Source organism: Sebastes umbrosus, chromosome 12 (genome assembly GCF_015220745.1).
Source record: "Sebastes umbrosus isolate fSebUmb1 chromosome 12, fSebUmb1.pri, whole genome shotgun sequence".
In the NCBI taxonomy this organism is placed as follows: domain Eukaryota; kingdom Metazoa; phylum Chordata; class Actinopteri; order Perciformes; family Sebastidae; genus Sebastes; species Sebastes umbrosus.
Window position 1 is genome coordinate 12621045 of NC_051280.1, and position 21583 is coordinate 12642627.

At 40.4% G+C, this 21583-nt stretch overlaps 1 protein-coding gene across 4 annotated transcripts in view; it reads left to right on the forward strand.

Moving 5' to 3' along the window:
• pde1cb (phosphodiesterase 1C, calmodulin-dependent b) overlaps positions 1–21583 on the forward strand; it is a 107659-nt gene that overhangs the window by 22970 nt on the left and 63106 nt on the right. For 3 of the 4 annotated variants that reach the window (XM_037787836.1, XM_037787837.1, XM_037787838.1), the window contains exons 2-3: positions 1858–1908; positions 3124–3289. In XM_037787836.1, the coding sequence (XP_037643764.1) occupies positions 1858–1908; positions 3124–3289 (217 nt within the window). Of the gene's footprint in view, positions 1–1857; positions 1909–3123; positions 3290–15635; positions 17195–21583 lie in introns of those variants that run through there. The other variant, XM_037787839.1, reaches the window with a different exon arrangement.

Sequence of the window (21583 nt, forward strand, 5' to 3'; positions counted from 1 at the left end):
TTGATTGACAGCCCTAGTTTAAAATGATACCGACGTGTCTTTACACGATGTTACTCATCTCGTGCAGCTGTTCCTCAGCATAGATTCACAATAACTCTGTGAATGGGAGCCTGGCCACTTGGCTTAAACAGCAGTGATGATGTGAACTCCATCACGTTATCTTGACTGTTCAGAAGAGTCGTAGTAATTAGTTGCAGTACTTTGTGAAGTGAAGCTTTTTACAAGCAGATGGTAACCGTCTCTGTCTTTACCCGCACATTAATGCTGTAAAATGAAGTCACCTTCATTTACTTTGATGGGCTTGTGAGTTTTCTGAGTACAGCCAATTACACTAAAGCCGGAAATGTAATTAACTGATCAGGCATGAAGGGCCTTTACATACTGTAGAATCATTTCTTGTTAAAACTCGAAAACCTGTGACCTCTTTGGAATTCTTGTTTGATTAATCTCCCAGTTTTAAGCCCGGGAAAAGCTGCAAAAATGTGCCAAAAGTGAAGGGCAATGCATACAATCTTTACTTATTATTTGAATGTTGTTCAAATAAATTATTGCCATTAAATAAATTGAAATGTTCCCATACTCTGCAGAGCACGATACAATTAACTGGTGTCTCATCACCCTCTCACAAGCCTCAATGATGACTCTTTAATCATGTAAATATACCTGTAACTGATATGGTAAAAACAATAACTGAAAGGCACTTTGCACACCTGATAGTGATAATGTGAGTCATATATTTTACAGACAATCATTGTGACCACTGAGGAGAATTAGGTTGATTGATAATTTTGAAATGTAGACAACCTGAGCCAGAAAATCTAACATTGAGCAATAATAGTAGAGTTCTGGTTGACTCTTCTCTTTTAGTTTTAACCCTGCTCTTAATGAAACAAACAATTTTAAAAGTACCACCGTGACACAAATTAACTTTTAGAGTTTCTGTTTGTGAAAAACATTTATTGACATTTTGTTGTTAGAGGGACGTTTCTGTCTCGACTTCCTCAATGTCCATAATGAGTTTTATGGAGCCAGCATCTAGTGGCTGATAGGGGAACTGCATCTTGAGGCACTTTGGTCTCAACAACCACTCTGAAATGTAGAGCATAATGACGAACACTGACCGTGGCAGTGAAAGCATGCACCTGTTCAGGCATGTAGTGTTGTACAATACTGTCATACTGCACTTTTGGCCTGATAAATTAATAATTTTGTCTTTCTGCTCTCATATCAGTCATCAATGAGTTATTTTTGCTTTCAACACCGCTGCTAGATGTGTGTATATTTCTCTGTGAACTCTACACAGTGTGCAATGTTTAGTGGGCAGAGATGCCGGCAGTCTCTGGAGTAACAGCGACAATTATAGTACTTTCACAGTCACTCAAGGCAATTCTAGGGTTTAATGGAACCGTAAATGACCTTCCTGACTATGTGTGTATTACACATTTGCAGATGCAAGATTCCCCATACATTTGATTTAATCTCAATAAGCAAAAATACATAAAATATAGACATAGAAATGTACATATAAAAATAAATAAATGGAAAAGCCAGTGAGGGCAGGATGTGGAGAGGCTCATTAAAATTAATTGTGCAGCAGGTAGTATATATATATATATATATATATATATATATATATATATATGTTTATGTGATTATGCACATAACAGTCTGAACTAATGACCTTTCTTATTAGATAACATGTGAACTGTGAATACTCATACTGTATTTGTTATACATGGGAAATGGCGAATATACATTTCCAGATATTAGAAACATGTTTTAGTATTTGTAGTATTATATTATTATTAATATATTATTGTCTGTTTGGTAATAAATAATCGATTTTTCTTCCTCCAGTGGCAAACGAAGATGGGGAGAGCTCCAACAGACCACAGGCCAGTTTTGCACGTGAGTGTTCTCTCTATTAGTTATACTTAATTATTAGTCAAGTCACTAAATTCATTCATTTCAATTCACCACACCTTTCAGACCAGAAGTATTAAATGGTCATTTATTTCACCTTGAGTTAATGAGATATTAGCTGTTGAGACTCTGATAACATCAGTAAAATTGAGGTGTTATTGAAGCAGAAAAAAACCCCAATAACAATATTTTTGAGAAATCATTTCGCTATTACTAACAATGATCTCATTTTCTATCTGACTGTTTATATGGGGAACTGTTTTCTACCAAATGTAAAGAAAAAAGAGAAGAAGAATCAATACGTTTGGATTAATATTAATATTAGGTGCATTTAAACGATTAATTATTATCTTTTCGGTATATTATTTACATGTACAAACTTCACATAATCATCCAGTCCATGTATATCCATTCAGTATTTGTTTCTTTGCACTATTTGTATTGTTTGCAACTTACAGAACACTTGACTTGTATATAGACATTTTTTTTTCTTATTTTATTGTTGGTTATTGGTGCTTTATAAATGTATTTAACATTTGTATATACACCTCTTTCATACACTTGTGTAGATAACAGTCCTGTCTATCCCTTACCTTCATTTGTCCAGATTTGTTGTCCTTGTCGCTAGCTGTTATTTCCATTTCTGTGTAGTACATTTAGAGAGATGCATAAAACCAGGATCAAATTCCTTGTATGTATGTACTTGGCAAATAAAGCTCATTCTGATTGTGATATTCCAGGTGATGTGCTCTATTGTTTTAAGAACAGAGCACAAAAGTTTGACACATCTACTTTACATGACACCTTAAAATCTTAATAATTTCTGACTTGAATGAAAATTTGGCATTTTAAAAATGGTCTATGAGCTGATAAAGGCTGATAAATCCTGCATCAGCATAATGACTGTATAAATAGTGTACTACCTGAAATAATAGTACTTTTCTACTGTGTAGTAAATGTGTTACTTTCAAAGATAAACTAGCATTGACAACATACGTCCACATGGGGGCAGCATTACGATGGCATACAGTTCTCTTACTCCCTTTACTGAGATCCTGAAAGCCACTCAATGGAGATTTACCAATTCAGCTTTTTGGTACATAGTGTATACAGACTACCACCTGGTAAACAAATAAAAGTCAGATTCATGACACTATACAAAATAACTGTAACACCACTAAGGTTTTTTTTTTTTTGCAGGCTCAAAGTCCCAGAGTGCTTTGTGGAACGCCATCACGGCGGGGATGGGGATCAAAGGCAAAGAGCAGAAGGCCCCGCTGGATGACCCACGGAGTCCTGAGGAGATCCTGGCCGACGAGCTTCCTGCAGCAGATCAACCAGATGCCACAGAGAAAACAGCCATCAGGTTTGCTGCTGTCAGGCTCTTGTTTTATTATTTGTTAATTATCATGGATTAAATCCTGTGTCAGGCTGCAGTGGGACATCGACAGCCAATGTCCAGATCATTATCTTACACAAGTGTAATTTGCATACAGTCGATATTCCTTTTAGCATATACGGGAGGAAACAAAGCAGCGTACACGATGAGGCATCATTCTGCATTGTCCTTTCATTTGGACTCTGATTAATGTGAACTTGAATATTAAGTTGGCGACATTTGAAGTAGGCCCTCTGTTTGCTTTCTATGAAGAGGATAATCTTCTCTCTGCTATTTAAAATTCTTGATACACACACACACACACACACACACACACACACACACACACGCACACACACACACACACACACACACGGTGCTAATTGCTATGTATGGCTGCTGACCTCAAGGGACGTGGGCAAGATTGATTCCACCTTGATAACAAGGACTTCAAACCACAATTAACATAATTTGTTGTCACTTTTAGAATATTGAACGTCTTTTAACGCCTGATTCCAATTAACCTTGATGGCTCCGGAGACCGTTACAAATGCCGCAGGTGGCGAGAAGTGAGCATTTGTAAGAGGATACTAAAAATGCACCTAGTGAGCGATAACAAGCTCTTGATTGTATGCAAAACAGACAAGGAGTTATGGTGAGCCGATTTGGAAGGGACCGCTACAGGTTTGTATAGTGTGTGAGTGTTTGGTGTGAGATTACGGAAATCCTGTTTGACTATTGTCTCGTTTTTCTTTCTCTACTTCTCGCTGCAGTAACACATGCTTCTTCTCTGGTGCTTCTCCATGCTATCTCAAATTACAGCACTGTTGTTCTCTGCCATAGTCTTCCCCCCAGAACGCAGGCCCTTTTATTTTTTTTCCACAGTACATGGTGACAGGGAGAAAGTGATTTTCCACTTGACTGGACTCAGCCTGTTCCTTCATTTAAAAGCTACAGCCTAGATTTTAAAGAAAAACATAGTCAGCACAGGGCGGCTAAAAGCACTCTCACCTTCCATAGAGGAAACAGTTCATTTGTCCGTAGAGACAGTGACTTATTTCAGTGTCATAGGCCTATATTAAGCTTTAATCACGGTGGGGAACAAATGCCAAGCACAAGCCAAATGCTGCTAAATCTTTGGCTGAGGCTGAACAATTTGTCTTTTGGCCTGCAAGGGAATGATTAATTTCAGCAGCACTAACAGTTTAAATAACAGTAAAATATGTCAAAATAAATACCCCTCCTTGCCAATTTTGTGTTTATTAAAGTAATTTGACTGGTGAAATAGTCATTTAGCAGCAAATGGCCTCTAGAAAAGAGCTTAGTTTGCCTTTTTTTTGTTGTGTTTTGTTGCATCCATTCCATATGATTTACACCAGCCATCTTCTTCCTTACATCTTTGTCTGAGAGATCCCACTAAGGTCACGGGAAGTCTTCGGCCAGGCCAACAGTGGTTAATAGAGGTCAAATCCACAGGGAATAGCGGGGATCTACCACTGAATGACAGATGGCAAGATTATGGCACAAGGTGATTAAATGGCTGAGGAACCAGCAGTAATCCATAAAATGATGTAACCAGCGTGTCACCTCGGAGGCCAGAGCTGGCTGCTATCCTCCAGGTGATGATAATTAGATTTTATTGGAGAACGGAGAGGGATCACATGAAGTGTAGCAGGCAGGATGGGAGTGAGTGAGTTAATGGACAGCAGTCATTAACTGGGGCTGAATGAAGGTAAAAGTCAGCAGAGGCCTATTAGAATATGACAGTTTTTTTTGGCTCATTTATGTGGTTGCAGTTTTCCCCTTTACAAAGCTACTTGATTATCTTTTTACCTTTTTTCCATCTATTTCTAGATCAGCTGAGTTGCTGCCTAACACTTCGGATACATAGCAGCTGCTGAAAGTGTTTCAGGATTATGGTTGCTGCTACAACACAATCGAGTGAATGCTTAGGCACACAGTGAGGGACAGAAAACAATATGCAGCCATTAGTGTACAAACACACGCTGACTCATCTGTGCGGCTGGTGTCATGCTGCTGTTTCTGCTCATTAGGGGTGCCTTATGCATTTTAAAGCACTTGCTAGTAGCTACAGAATGGGCTGTATGGGGTTTTCACACAGAAGATGAAAGTGTCAATTTTTTCTTGTGTGTAGCAGACTGTTGTGTCATTGTTTACCTCAAAGTCCACAGTCACTCACAATTTGTCACTTGTAGCCTACTTATGTTGTTTATGCAGTGTTGCTTTGCTGTAGATACATGTACATTTGTTTTTACTTAATATAATTTGTGTGCCCATCACCTCACTTCACCAATTGCAATGAATGTGTGATAAGACACTACTTATCAGTGACTTCATCTTGACATGTAAATGCTTTTTAAATAGTCTCCATTCTGCGTTTTAACGGTTGTCATTTAGATATCAGCATGTGATTTGAATACAGTATCTTCACCATAATTTCCATCATCAGTCGCTTCTCATCCGGTTCGACTAGTTTGATCAATTGATTGATTTTTGTTTCCATTTAAAATTGGCAGCTTTGCTGTCGCAGGAGTAAACTGCAAAAAGCAAAAAAAAAGTCATTAAGGGTTATTTCCATTCTGGTCCCAAGAGAAAATGGAAGTGAAAGGTTTTGGGAGAAGGATAAGTTGTTACTCATCAGTCAGAATTGCCTTTTTATTAGAAACGAATTGCCGTTGTGTTCCACACTAGTGAATGTTCCATTGTGATTTGAGGCTAGGAACCAGCAGCTTTTATTTCATTTGATAACCATTTGACCAACAGTATGATCAACAAGTATTGTAATAGCATTATGTATTGCTAATGTAATTAGGAATAGTGGAATTCCAAAGTGCTTAGTGAAAGCAATAACAACTTAAAACTAGTAATTAATTAATTAAAAACTGCTTGATATTTTGCCAGAAATAATATAAAAATAAGAATGATCCATTGGCCTGTTTTTATGCTGATTTTTAATTTGCACATTAAAAAACCCTGAATGGAAACACTGTAAATAAAACAAAATATATGGCAAAAACATTAACACAAGCAAAATGCAACAAAGTGCAATGGAAACAGAGTTAGCGAATAAATCATGTCGCATTGAAGCATGTGACTATACTCGTTCATTTGAGGTTTGACTGGCGCTCTTTTAATTACTCTCGCTCTTTTAATTATCATCTCATTGAGCCTTCTTCTTCTGCAATTGTTTAATGGCACCTGATTGGAGAATTTGCACCACCAACTGTTTATCTCAATGCCCCCAACTCTTAATATCTATAACTAGAACTCTAATAGCTAGAGAGAGCTAAAGCCTAATAAAACTATAACCAGTAAGATCACAAAGGTGACTAGAGGCTTACCAAATGGTGACAAGTGACACAATATGCGTTGCTAATTTGCAGTGACTTGTGCATTTTGAGTACAAAACAGCCTTTTTCAATTTTGTATTCCCTCGCCACATACCCACATGTTTTTTTTTTTCCAGCGATTTGTTCTTTTCTATTCTGAAACAGAGTTGTACACAGTAGCAACAAAGCTATCATCACACAACTAAACATTCAGTAACCAGAATCCTCACAGACATGCTTACATTCACACAGTCATGCACACATGAAGCTGAAACTCAGACACTCTTCTGTGGTCAGCTGTGTGATCTATCTACTGGTTAATTGGATGCTGTGTGCCGCTGTGAACTTTACAGTTGATTAAGGCGGCTGTCTCTATTGTGGCAGCCCACAGTTTTGGAGGCTGACCCGCAGGTTCAGAGACCCCCACTGACATCCCCTGTGCAGCTGCAGCCTCCATCACTAGCCTCACTAGCCGGCTAATGAGCCTCTGCTGGCCAGTGTGACTGGAAGCACATGGGCAAATGGCAGAGCTATTCATCAAAATGATTGAGGCGTGAACTCACAGTTATGATGTTAAAGAGCTGTATCACTGCTGTCTGCCGCATGACGCCACATATTTCTGGAATGGCATTTTATACACTTTGCTATATACTGTAAAGTGTAGGGTTTTCAGCAACAGGAAACAAAATAAAAGATGTAACTGTACCAAACCTCTAATGACATCCAGAGTCCAGAGTTGCCCAAAGTATGAACTTATGTTATACAGTTTTAATGTTGTTTGGGGTCATATAAAAAGCTTCCAACCTTTGCTTTGATCAATATCTTTATTCCTTTGTGTGCAGCCTACAACCTTCCTCTAATAAAATACTTTTTTGGTTATTAATTCAAGTATAGATCAGTAGAGGCTTTTTTCCCAGTTTGTTTTAATCAAACATGAGTTTGTAATTTATTATTATTTATTCTTAATTTAAAGGGACTGTTTGTAAGCATCAGAAATGCTTGTTAACAGCGACACCTGTGGCCGTTAAGTCAATGAAAGTCAGCGTCGGGCTCGCGCTTGTGCTCGCTCTAAATAGACATGAACGAGCATCGCTCAAAACAGTGAGGCGACACACTTCAGCTAAAACCACAATATCACTCTATATTTCACCTGCTTGGCAGTAATGTTAGCTGACCAGACGAAGGTCTCTCCATGAATCACTGCTTTTCCTAGTGTCGGCTTTTCCTGCTTCAGCCTCCCGACCGTGGGCGGAGGAAACAGGGGAGACACCGGCACCCGGTCGGAGACGATACCGTTTCTCGCTGCGGAGCCCCGTCACTTCACAAGACACGGAAATCGTCTGTTGGTCTGGAGGAGCTGCAGCAGTTATTTCTGCACAAACGTCCACTGTACATTCACTAGATATTCTCAGAGCTACGAAGTCTTCTGCAGTGTGTAGTGTGCGTGCATGCACGTGAGGTCGAGCGAGCTGAGTGAAGGCAAGTAGGCAGGCAGAGGAGCAGAGGAGCAGAGTACAGCAATTAAAACATTTCATTTTAGAAATAAAATCAATTTGTAAAGTTCTAACAAAGGTGAGATGGAGACCAAATATTGTAAAATATCATTTTTGTGTTTTTGCAGAAGAAGGTTTAAAGGTGCAGTGTGTAGGATTTGGCGACAGATTACAACCAACTGAAACATCTCCCGTGTGCCAAGCGTGCAGGAGAACTACGGTGGCTGCTGCAAAACGTCAAAAAGGCGAATGGCGCTCTCTTGAGTCAGTGTTTGGTTTGTCCATTCTGGGCTACTGTAGAAACATGGCGGCCGGCTCTGTGAAGAGGACCCGCTCCCTATGTGGATATAAACGGCTCATTTTAAGGCAGCAAAAACACAATGATTCCTATTATCAGGTGATCATACACTAAAGAAAACATACTTATTAATATTATATTCCGTTTCTGCCAATAGATCCCCCCAAATGTTACACACTGTTCCTTTAAAGCATTGACATCAGCTGTGATAAGAGCAGTCCATTTTTTTTCTTTAAATGCATTCACTGAAAATACATTAAGGGTATTTCTTTGAATCTGCCCTCACCCTTACCTCATACCTCCTGACCTCACTCAATAACAGTGTATTCACTTTGCCCACATTACAGCCTTTAAATACACTATGTGAATTGCAAATCGTTCACCCATGATGTGAATAGTCCCCTCTTTGTAGGCTTTGCACTCATCTTATTGTCGGGTTAATATAGTAATAGGATCAGAGCAGTTACGGGCTTGAGGCACTTAGGAGGGCAGTAGCAGACTGTTTTGTCTGCGCAGCATAAATTTACCGTGATGTTTGTCACTTTGAGCTGCGTGCGTTACAGTGAGTGGGGTGTTTCCTGAGCCTTGACCCTGAAGTGAACTCTAGCACAGAAAATAACCATCTATCGTGGACTATTTTATGGTGGTTGTAATTATTAGCGCAGGCGACAGAGACACAAGTTAGAATGAGATTCAAACATCTAGACATGAGCACTTTTATACACAAGCACTGTTTTTTTAATCGATTTTGAAGACTTAACATGTAAACTGATAATTTTTCTCTTCTTCACAATTTAACCTGAGTTTAAAGATAACAGCGGGCCTCATGCAACAACATTCTCTTAAATATTTCTCTTATATTTTCTCTTAATTTTCTGTCTAGTGAAAAAATAAGTGAAGTCAACTCCAGATGCACCAAACGTACTTAATTATTCAAATCTGCTCTTACCCAGGTGTGCTGAATGATAAATTCCACTTGATCATAAATTGGAGGCTTGTGGCCGATTGTTTATTATTAGCATAGGTACCATCTCCTAAACACTATATAAGGGCAGCTGTTGTGCCGTGTGCAAAAACTCTGGCACATGCTCAAGAATTAGAGATATGCCACCAAAAAATACTGTAAGAAGAAGCAGAACTATATATTATAGATATAGATACTATAGATATTTTTATATTAAATTCAATTCAGTACAACTGTATTTATCGCTGTAAGGGTAATTGCATGCAGCAGCTTGTCACCTAGACAAACAGATACACACACAGTAGATGGGAAGTAAGAAATATACTGTTAATCATAAACCTAAAAACATTCACAGGCCATGAACTTAAAAAAACTGTTGTTGAGTGATGGAAATGAAATGTTGAAATGGTAATTAATACATTCATAATTAACTATGAATATCTAAACAACAATCTAAAAAGCTATTGACTATGAAAAAAACTCCATGTTTTGTGGAAGGGATCCTAATACCTGCAGTCTCAATGAAATGCAACACCCAACGGCAAAGCTACAGTATTTATACCTGTAAGCTGCTTTTAGCACTTTGTTTGGGTTATCCAGTCTGTATTTAGTCTATACGGTTGCCTACCAACGGCTCTCACTAACGCCCTCAGTTAACCCCTCCTGAACGTGCAGGTAGCTCAGACAGCCTACTGTAATCTACCTGCCCAGTGTGAATGATAGATAGAATAAGTAAACTAGTGGCAGACAGTTGAGTATTTATTACGCCAAAGGGAACCAAACCAGAGCTAAAATGAAAGTAAAGTGACGTGGTTTTTATCAGGTGGCCAGAAACATGGCCCCAATGGGATACTAATGTTGCTCTGTGCCTGCTGAAGTAGTAGTAATGTAAGTAGGCAATTGTTTGCAAACATGTTGGCCATAAATACGCACTCAGTGAGCCATTAGTATATCAGGCTTCTGTTCCTGTGAGGTTGCTGTCAGGTCAACAAGACTAAGGGGCCTACAGCCACAGCTAGCAGCTGTGAGGCTGTACTCAGCAGTGCTTTGAGCTAAATGCTAACGTCAGTAGCATGGTCATAAATTGGAATTTTGACCTGCTGGTGGCGCTAGATGAAATGTCAGACGATCATCCTGATGATATCATGGGTTGTTTACGAATTATAGTGCATTACTTTTCGTAGGAATAGCTACAAACAGTATATGAGAACAGCCTGCTGAATTAGTGGAAACTTTGACCTTTCTGGTGGCACTAGAGGAAAAGTCAGGGGATCACCAAAGTCAGTAGAATTTATCCTCTGGGGACTTTGAATTTAAGTATCAAATGTCATGACAATCATTGGAAAGATTGTTGTAATCAGTTTTTTGCTAGCTTGATGCTACGTTTCCTAACTGAACATTTTCAGATTTGTATTAAATTATGCATTTCTTCTGATTACAAATCATGGAGTTTGATTATTCAAACTAGGGATGCTCAGTTTGACAAATTGTCTTAACCGATAACCGACCCTCGTTAACTGATTACTAACCGTTAACCGACAAGATTTGTGCCTCGTACCAGCTGCAGGAGCACAACAGATATTCGTTGACGGGAGTCCTCAGTTCACCCGTCCGGGAGCGTTAACTTAGCAGCTACGATGCTGCGTGTAGTGTCACGGAAATGCAGCCACTTTCCCAGTAAAAGTGTCCTCTGCACATTTAGTTTAGTTTAGCAGGTTGTCAGCTGTGTGTCTGCCCGGCGTAACGACACTCTGTCTGCCCGGCATAACTTTAACGAGTGTCCAACAAAGCATTGCCAGAGGCTCGCCACCGCACACGTAGTCTGCATAACTTTCGCCAGTTTCCAACAGACCGTGTGTGTGTGTTGGCGGTTAGTGTGAGGATGTTGGTACAGTTTATTTGTCGGTGAATAAATGCTACGAAACTACAACTCCTCCGCTCCGCTCAAGCGAGCCAGAGACCGGAGCCGACTTCCTGTATCCGGCTCCGCCTCTTAAGGTGGGCTGTTAAGGTGGACCAGCTTTTCTCCTTAAAGTGACGCGCCGCTCCTCTGAGCCGCTCAACTTTTTAGTTAATTATTAACATTTCTTTTAACCGTTTTAACCGATAGCGTTATTCGGTTAAAATGCTTAATGTCGGTTAACGGTTAAACGGTTAATTATGGACATCCCTAATTCAAACCTTAAGCTATCAAGTTGTATTAGCTACTCCATATGATTTTCACATCCAGACTATGGAGGTCAGACAGAAACGGTACGTTAATGTTATCTTTTCCCAAAGCCTGTGTGATAATCAGTTTCAAATGAGTGTTTAGAGACTGAATAACGTCCACAGTTGTTGAGATATTTCAATCTAGACCAAAGTGGTGGACCGACCAACAGACCGCCCATACAGCCACGTTGCTAGTGTGGCTAAAAATCAAATAACACTTTAATGCCACGGATAAATGAATACAAATACTGTTTAGGCTGAACTTTTTCTTCCTTGTTCACACGCCACATATTCTCAGTCCAACATACATGCTGAAACATAATCATTATATTACAGTAACAAAACCTCTGTGGTAGCAGTTTGTACCTCTGTGCCTATTTTCATGTTAACTGTCTTTGTGCTACTCGAGCCTGATTGCTTCTGCTCCTCATGCATCACCTTTGACCTATAGGAAAGTCTCTTGGGGACGAAGTAATAGGAAGTTTCTTCTTTGGGGTATTTTTCTCCCTCCATCACTCTGCAAATAAATATAGCTTTTTGGCTGGGTGCCCTCAATTTCTCCCACCCATTCTTCCATCAGTACTACAATCCAGAAGTAGAAATTAACTATAGATGGGAAACTATACTGTATTTTGTGATGGATGATGTTCACCAAAATGGGGTCATTACTGTAAAGGCGATTGCTATTTTGATGCATAGATATCCTTATCGACTTGCCTGGAAATTTAAATGAGATTTGAATTTTTCATGTACCTCCAAATGGCCGGGGCTGTTAATGTCTTGATTTCAATGTGTGAGCTCGGAGGGAGCCCGAGCACAGCGACAAGAATACCTTAGCAGAGCGTGATTTCCAGCAAGTCCCTCTGTCATAGTCATACGAATAATTCATTCTCCCAAGACTTGATTCATTATGTCTTCTTTGTGAGCAGTTATTGTGGTACGAATTAATCAGGGAGATATTTTGATGATCATTATGTGAGGGGACACAATCAGTTTTGTCTCTTGTGTAGGTTCATCAGTCTTGAAATTGAATTAAATGTTGGCTCCTAGTGTGAAACCAATTCAGACATGTGTTATTGTTGTGTAGGCTCCCCCCCCCCACACCCACACACACCCCTACCCAAGGCAAACCTTTTTTTATTTGCTTCTCATCCTTTGAACTCAGTCTAAACATAGGACTATGTGACGAATTTTGCATTGCTTTGTGTGAACGTGTATCTGTTATAATATGTCTTTCAGACAGCTAATAACTCAGATTCCTCAGCAACAACGACATAATTTAAAAATGAGCAACAAGCAAAAGACCTCCATGTATTCCTAATATTCCATCGCATGCTCAACATTGTTGTTTTGTCCCTCTAACCATCCAATAGTCCAAACTATAGCCACATTGCCACAGTCCGCAAGGTGTTTCATTCATCAGTTAGCAATTAAAGTATTCTCTGAGATTCCTTGGATGCAAAGGCTCGAGGGCCACATCTCTCTCAACAACACTGCATTCTTGATCCTGCTATTTTATGCATCAGAGAACTTGTTTGTTTTTTAATGAATGTGGGATGCTATAAATATTTTCTCTTTAACCATTTACTAACACTAGAGCATATTTTTCTGTGATAATCAAACATTTTGTAGTGAAACTTGTCAATTGTAACTGAGAGAGGCACATCGTATGGGGGTAATTCAGCCCAGTATCCATATTCCACATTTCACAATTTATATCCAAAAAAAGTGTTACTGTAATAGTCTAAACGGCCACATTTGAATGTGAGGTGAAAAGCTTACCGTCATACAGAGGGGGGAGACTCAATACATTGTTCAAATATGGGGCTAATGGTGCATACTTTTGGATAATGTTTCTTCAAAGGCAGTCGTGTTTTTGCACTTGTTTGTACATACGAAAAAAGATGTGTAGAGTCTTGCCTACTTTCTCACCTCCACACTCTTGGCCTATCACTGCGTCAAGTGAGTGTGAATGTCAGATTGTCGGTTCGGAAAGTTACAGGTATTGTCAGACCGCCCCATCCCCAATTTTGATTTTGGAAAGGCTTTGAGGAGGGGGTTACAGACGCTGTTCCACCAGCAATTGAATAATTTACAGTATATGCCAAAACCACAATCTTTCCCGAACTGTAGACATATTGTAGTTGCCATTTGCAGACATAGTAGAAAAAGATTTTAAAAGTTTTTGGCATTGGATGTAAAAAAACATCAACCTTGTCATGTTGAATCATCCAATGCTGACGTTCTTGTGTCGAGGTGGTGGTTTTAATTGGAAATTCTGCCTTTAGTGAGGAGAGCTATGTCTTCTTCTCTTCCCACACCCAGATTGTACCATCTGATTCTCGCAGCCTTCCAATCAAGAGTCTGCAACCTTCTAACTACTTCTTCAGTCAGCACTTACTGTGTATTTCTCTTTTTCTGCATAAAAAATCGATTCGGAGTGTGATGCAGCTCAAATTGACCTTCGTAGTCCTTGCAGTGCTTTTGACAGAACCTTTCCCACCAGGCTTAACCTTGTTCAGTGTCACATTTACACATACAGATGACACTGGACATCAACTCCCTGGGGTGTAAACCTGTGAACAGCAAGTGGTGAAATGTGAAGCCACTGTTGTGGTTTCCCCTCAAGTTGACCTGTCAGCTCTGCCTATGGCTTGAGATCTCCTGGGGGCCAGCATACCTCCACAAAAAGGGGGGAAAAACAGCAGCGATGATGAAAAGTGGACTGAAGAAAGGCAACCAAAAAGAGAAAGAAAGTGGAAGCCAGAGATAGAGGGAGGAAGAGACACAAATAAGTGCTCCTTTGAAGAGAACATCAGCAGGCCTCGTGGCACTCAGGCAGACCTCTCTCCTCCCTCCTCACGGAGGACCCATCTCAGCAGATGAAAGCAGGAGCCTCTTTGAGGTGGCGCGCTAGCATTATCCCTGCATCCTGCATCAAGTAATTGAAAGACCTAAGAGTGTGGTAGGGGGCTCGAAGAAAGGGGGGTTTGGGCTGAGTCATCCTTACAAGTTTTGGGCTTGCGAAAAATGAGAAGACTAATTGGTTTTTACTAGACGTTCAGTGAACTAGGAGCTATAAAGAGTAGAACAAGAGAAAGCAGCAGAAAGGGCTCAAAAAGTTATAAACGATTGTACACAAAATATTTCTAACATAAAACTACATAGCAATTTAATGTTATGTCTCTTATCAGGCAGAGTGACAGGGAACCAAAAATGCAGAAATCACCATTAGTGAGCTGGCATCTCAGTCAAAATGTGGGAAAATGTAATGGTTTATTATAAATCAAATCAATCAAACTTTTGACCTTTTGTACCTTTCCTAGTGGCTATTGCAGTTCACAGTGCTTTACAAGTTAAAGCCTCAGTAGGCAAAAATGTTTTTGGCATCATTGGGCAAAAAATCCATGATAACCTTTCAGCATATTGTAATTCAAGTGTTCTGAGAGAAAACTCAACTTCTGCACCTCCTCATGGCTCTGTTTTCAGGCTTTAAAAAATCTAGCCTTGACGGGAGACTTTGGTTAATCACAGGTCATTTCAGAGAGAGAGAGCGTTCCTATTGATTGTTCCTATTGGCTGTGCTCCGGCTGGTGGGCGATGCTTGGTATTTCCTCAATAGATCTCAACATGGCTGCCGGGTCACAAACTTTCTCATTTTACAGCTAAACAGTACACTACAAGATGCTTCTGAAAACATTTGAGGTGAGAAATAAACATCACAGTAAGTAGTAATTAATATTAATTCATATTTGATCAGCTCTGCCTGGTTTGACAGTTTGGTCAGAGTTTGCGAGTGATTGACAGCCGGCTCATAGGCGACAGCTGGACGGCAGACTCCAGCTGGGCTCTGATTGGTTGTTTTCCTCCGATCTGTGAAATCTTTCAGATGCCATTAGGAGCATCGGAGGACACAGAGCCACATGATTTTTTTCAGATTACATGTCTCATGCACTACTGTCAGGACATAGTAACCTTTTTAATAAAAATAACTTTTTTTGATATTTGCTCCATTTCTACCCACTGCTGTTTTAAGTTAATAATAAGAAAATAGAGATGATAAAAGAACATTATAGAATAAATTGTCCACAAAGAAAGCTACAAAAAAGCAGAAACTAGAGTACTCAGCACTGTATCCAGTATTCAATTACTGAGTGGATGGAATAGAGCACATAATATATGCAAGACCCGTTGTGTCGTGATGGCTCATATGGCCGCAGGTATCATAAAACCGTCTTAAATTTGAAACTGGCCCGTTAACTCCCACATTATCTGACCAAATGAGGCAGAAAGGACAGTTTTGCCTATAAAACTGCAGAGAACATGATGTAGTGTGTTGTGTGTACGTTAGACAGAGCAAGAGACAGAAACGGAGAGAGTAATATTATATCTGGGGGGGGGTTTGAATATGGGACGGTCCTGAATGCGCTCAATGGATCAGAGTAATCTCAGTCAAATCAGTGTCAATGCACCGTCTGCACGCTGTTTAATCCTCTCTGGCATGACATTTAATATGTTGTCCAGCAAATGTATTATCTACATTTTCAGATGAGTACATTACAGATATAAAGCTGTCACATTTGCAGCGAATGTTTTCATCACTTTGAGTGTTGATGCTGATGAAGTCCTTATTTGCTCCATGACATTTACATTCCTGATGTGTGTGTGTGTGTGTGTGTGTGTGTGTGTGTGAAAGTGCCTATGAATCAGAGTCGTTGTTGCAGTGTCTGACAGGAAAAGGTCTTAGTTTACAATGTTTTCTCTAACCAGATATTTTCTGACAGTTATCCAGGCCACTCATACCTTCGTCATCTCTTCCCTAAAGGTCTCTCCCTCCTGTTCCTCTCCATCCCCACTCGTTTCCCTCCCTCACTCCCTCTGGTTTTTTCCAGTACATGAAACAGGACATGGTTTCTCATTATCAGCCAGACTCCTCCCTCTCTTTGACTGGTGGTGTTTTCTCCTCCCTCCCTCTTGTGAGGAGAGCTCGGCAGTGAGCGTTAATCCCGGATTGCGCTGCCCTGCCGTCTGCATCCCGTTGTTGCTGGGAGAGCATGGCACGGCTCCAGGACCCCTGTGCTCACACAGGAGACAAGTGAACGAATGAGAGAGAGAGAGAGAGAGAGAGAGAGGCAAGAGAGAGAGAAAGGAGAGAGGTACAGCTTCACGACTGTCACAGCTGCTTGAGCACTGCCCTGCACTGAGTGTTGTTGAGTTTCAGTCACACACACACACTCTTCTCTCACATAAACAAGGGAGAAAAGAGAGAAAAAGGAAGGATGACGGCCAGTTTGTCGCAGCTGTGGGTGCAAAAGTGAATGAAGAAAGAGGAAACCTCGGTCACGTCCTGGGTTCCACAGCATCGCAACCTCTCTCCGCTCGGCGCTGCGTCTTCCTCACCACTCACACTTAAGAGGGATTAAACTTTTTTTGTGCTTTTGATCTCTTGTTGTTGGCACATCTGGAACTCTCTGACATGGAGTCTCCCACCAAAGAGATCGAGGAGTTTGAAAGCACGGCCCTGAAGTACCTCCAGCCGGAACAGATTGAAAAGATTTGGATCCGGCTCCGGGGACTGTGAGTATATCCACTTTTTACTGATTTCAACAAGTGTGTGTGAAGTAATGCTCTGTGTGTGAGTGAAATCTGTGCTTGAGCTAGGCTTTTAATATTTACATGTGAATTTATGTGTAATAGCTTAATGACACATACAATCTGATATAAACATACAGGAAAAATACAGGAAAAAGCTTGGGTGTAATAAAAGCTACACTTCACAGTGGTTGTGTTTACAGCATGTGTAAGTTGCATTGTGTGTGTGTGTGTGTGTGTGTCAGTTTGTGTGAGAGAGAAAGAAACAAGGAAAAAACCTAAAAACACAGAGAGAGAGAGATTAGAATTACTCAAACCAAACAGCTCTGAGCTACGTCCTATCAACTATTTTGAATAGTTTGTTTAGTTTATTGGAGAGCAAAGAAGAAAAGGAAAGTACGTCAGGGCTGAAGTGTTAACTGACACTTATTGCACCCTTATTGCATGTTTATGTAAGTCAGTTTAAAGACTTTTTTTTTTACTCCTATGCACCAGAATTTTTCAAATAGACAAGGAAATGATGACGTTTTGATGGTTTCCTCATGCTACACACCCTTTTAACACCTGTTGTCCATGTAGAATTATGATGCGACAAGATTTGAATGCCAGATTTTTTGGCTAATTCAATTTTTTTAATCATTTGTTTTGTTTCTCCTCCTTGTCTGCTCACTTATTTTCATCATTTGCCTCTTACTCACCCACACTCTTTCCTTTTGAATAATACAAAAGCCTCCTCTCACATCCAGATTTCTCATTTCTCCCAATTTCTTTTTTTAAACCCCCCCAATACTATATTATTACTTTCTCACATCCACCAACCAATCAACACCTCTATGACCTTTCGCCCTGTGAAGAGAGCCCCACACGTCGTATATATGCAAGTTGAAGTGGGAATTTTTCTCTTTTCCATTTTCAGTTCTCCTCCTCTTTGCTCAGCAGGGGGGGGAGGAGACGGCGGTGTTGCTAGGAGGGTGGTGTTTAGAAAAAAAATCTTTCATGTTACTGCTGGAGGTCTGAATGAAATGCAGTTTCCTCCTGCACCACAGACGAGTGAATGAACCATTTCACCAGGCTGCAGTTCATCTATCATCCTCCCTCCCCCTCCCCTCTCCTCTCACATCACTCTACTTTATTTTTCACTTATTTTCATGTCATTTTATTCCTATTGTTCCACGATTAGTCATTGTTTGTCTCTCTGCTGGGTCAGAAGCCCAATATGTGGGTCCCTCCACCATCATACTCTGCCACATCTCGTTTCCTCGGATGACTTCATTGTCTCTTCCATTTGGTCACTGTCATAAATTCCCAATCGCCACCATCTGTCTTTTTGGATATTTGATGGATAGTGAGTCAGATTAATGTAACGGGGGCCCGGCCTTTTTGTTTTTCTTTTTTTTTTTTCTGGTCACGACTACGCTGCAGTCTGCTGGGTGCTCTGAGGGCTCCTGTTGTGTGTCAGAGATCACATTAGCCTTTAATCTCACAAAGAGCCTCGATCAGAAGAGAGGGAGCTCCAACTGACAGGCAGCCCCCTCAGATGTTGACGCTTCGCAGTGTATGTTGTGTGTTTAATAGGGAGGGATCGACAGTATATGGTTGTGTGTGTGTGGGATTGGGAAAGGTTGGATGATATAGATTGGATGTGTATTTGGTGACATTTACTGTATGTGCTGCCAGCTCATCCTAGGAGGTTTGTTTGGCAGCTGTATGATGTGTGTGTGTGTGTGTGCGTGCTGGATAGCTATCACAGCACTCTCTCTGGCTCTGTATACTCCACAGAGTACACCAATCATCCATGGATAGACAGAGAGAGCATTTGCCTTGGACAGTCTTCCCCCAGCTCAACCTTGGATGACGCAGTCTAAAGCCTGGTGACATCCGTTGATCAACGCTCGGACAGCGCGTTGTGTTTTATTACTTCCCTCTGACAAATGGCCCATTTATGTTTTTGCATAGGTGAATGGAGTCCAATGGATTTCCATTGACAAATTAGATCACTGCGACACACCCGACCTCTACGTCACCCACTGATTAATGGAAATCAATGAATTATTTAATCACTTGATCAACAGTTCATCACGGAGAGCTCCCTTAAGGGAAGGGCAACTTTAGATTTGGTCCAAGGAGGATCAAGGTGGCCATATCCGCTTTATGACACTATCTGATTTCTGATTTGATCTAAAATAAAATCAGATAATCCAAGACAAACAAGCTGCTGTTAGCCGTCCAGCCAGCTGTTTGAAAACAGCCCAAAAATGTACTTTAACAGGGGTAAATGTTGCTTCTCTATGACCTTTTATAATTACAGTAATTCCTGGAATTTCCATGACCCCTTTCAACCCACATCCTCATTATGCCGAGGACATTGCATTAAAGCCTTCTAATTAGAAGAAGCTCTGTGTTGTTGACACACACATTTGGACGTAAAGCAAGCTCAGTGAAGGGGGGGAAGGAGTAAAAGGAGGAGGTGAGGAGAATAGGAGATGTCCACATTTCTGTTTTTCCCTGACCTTCCGGTTCCCATTTTGTTATTCATCATTATTTATATGTCTCTTGTGGGCTTTTCTTCTCCATATCCTGCTCTTAAAACTCCTTTCTTTTGTATCATTTATTCTGTTTTAAACTCCCAATAGCCTCTTAAGACAACCATCTGACCGTGACACTTCCTGGATTTTTTATTTTAATTGCTTGATGGACCCCGAGTGATTGATTTCATCTTTTATTTCCCGCTAGTCTTGAGGGAGCGCTTAACATATCTTTGCATTGAATAACTTCCTTAGCTTGCAGTTTTACACTGAGCTTCAGGAAAGACAGAAAACGATTGAGAAACAAATCAAGCTAAGTGCTGTGAATTCTGCCTGACTGGAATTTTAATCCAGGTCTGTTGGCGAACGGCAGTGGGTACACCCTTCCCTCCACTCCGCTATTATGAGTGCCTTAGATGTGTGTGTGTGTGTGTGTTCAGCTTTGAGAGCCACGCTGTTACAGTATCTCTTCATAGAGGTGTGGGTGTATTTTAGGCCAAATGTTAGAGTAAGTGAAAGTAGGTGTGTTTTAATGTGACTGTGTAGGTTCCCCGATGTCTATGTATGTGTGTGTGTGTGTGCGTGTAGTAAAGTAGGTAGGATGTCAGGGGGTGGAGTGGTGTGTGTGTGTGTGTGTGTGCATGTGTTTTGCATATCATTATGTCTCTCTTAAACGCCTCATCTGCATAAGTGATTGTAAGCATTTGCATTATTTTTAAATTTACAGTGTGAACACATCTGAATAATATGACTGCTGGGTCTGATGCTATCCCAAAAAATGGAAAAGGAAACACCCAGTTCACTCAAAGGAACTTTACTTTTTCACATATAATTGCTTTTAATCTACACATTCGGTCCAGTATATTTCTTCTGGTTGCTCTTTTTTTTTTTTGGGATAATGTCGTTGTTGTTGGAAACACATTGGCTCTCATGAAAGAACATTTTCGTGTTCTTACCTCAAACCTCTCTCACTTGTTTCTGTCAGTGTTCCAAGTTGGATTCACCAAAAGTATCGCTCGTTTCCACTCGACGAAGGCCAACTGTGCACAAGTGGGAGTGTGTTCATGAGATTTGATCATTTGCATAATCAATGTCTAAAAAACGCCACCTGTTCCACACCGTTTGTGGGCAGATTTTACGCTGAAGAATTTCACACTTTTGAGCTTCAAGTCTTGCTGTTGGAAATCAGCAGACGAAAAAATAACCCATTCTAGCAGTGTCAGTAGTCGGATAATTGGACCCAAAACAATTAGAAATTATCAAGCTGCCAACGACATGACACACGAGCAACGCTGAACTGTGACGGAAATAAAGAGTGAATGGTTTGACATGGAGTTAGATACTAAAAAAAAAACATCTTTTAAAAAGCTTATAGGTCCATGACTTAGATGGGAGGCGGTCACAGGGATGTGAGGGAACAAGAAGATATTATACAGCAGCTGCTGGACGTAGAACTACTGAACTGTAAAAGTTGCTTTGCAAAATATACCAATAAAATCATAATAATGTAAAAAAAAATAAACCTCAAAATGCCATGATACCATGATGCTTCTTAGAGGAAAAGTGTGTAGCATTTAGGGGGATCTATTGGCAGAATTTCAAATATGATATTAATAATGTTTTCTTTAGTGTATAATCACCTGAAAATAAGAAATGTGTTTTCACGCTTCTACAATAGCCAAGAAGGGACAAACCAGACACTGGCTCTAGAGAGGGCCATTCACATTTTCACGTCAGCCACCGTAGTTCTCCGACGCGCTTGGCACACAGGAAAAGTTTCAGTTGGTTGCAATCTGCAACCTCACCACTAGATGCCGCCAAATCCTACACACTGCACCTCTAAGTCAAA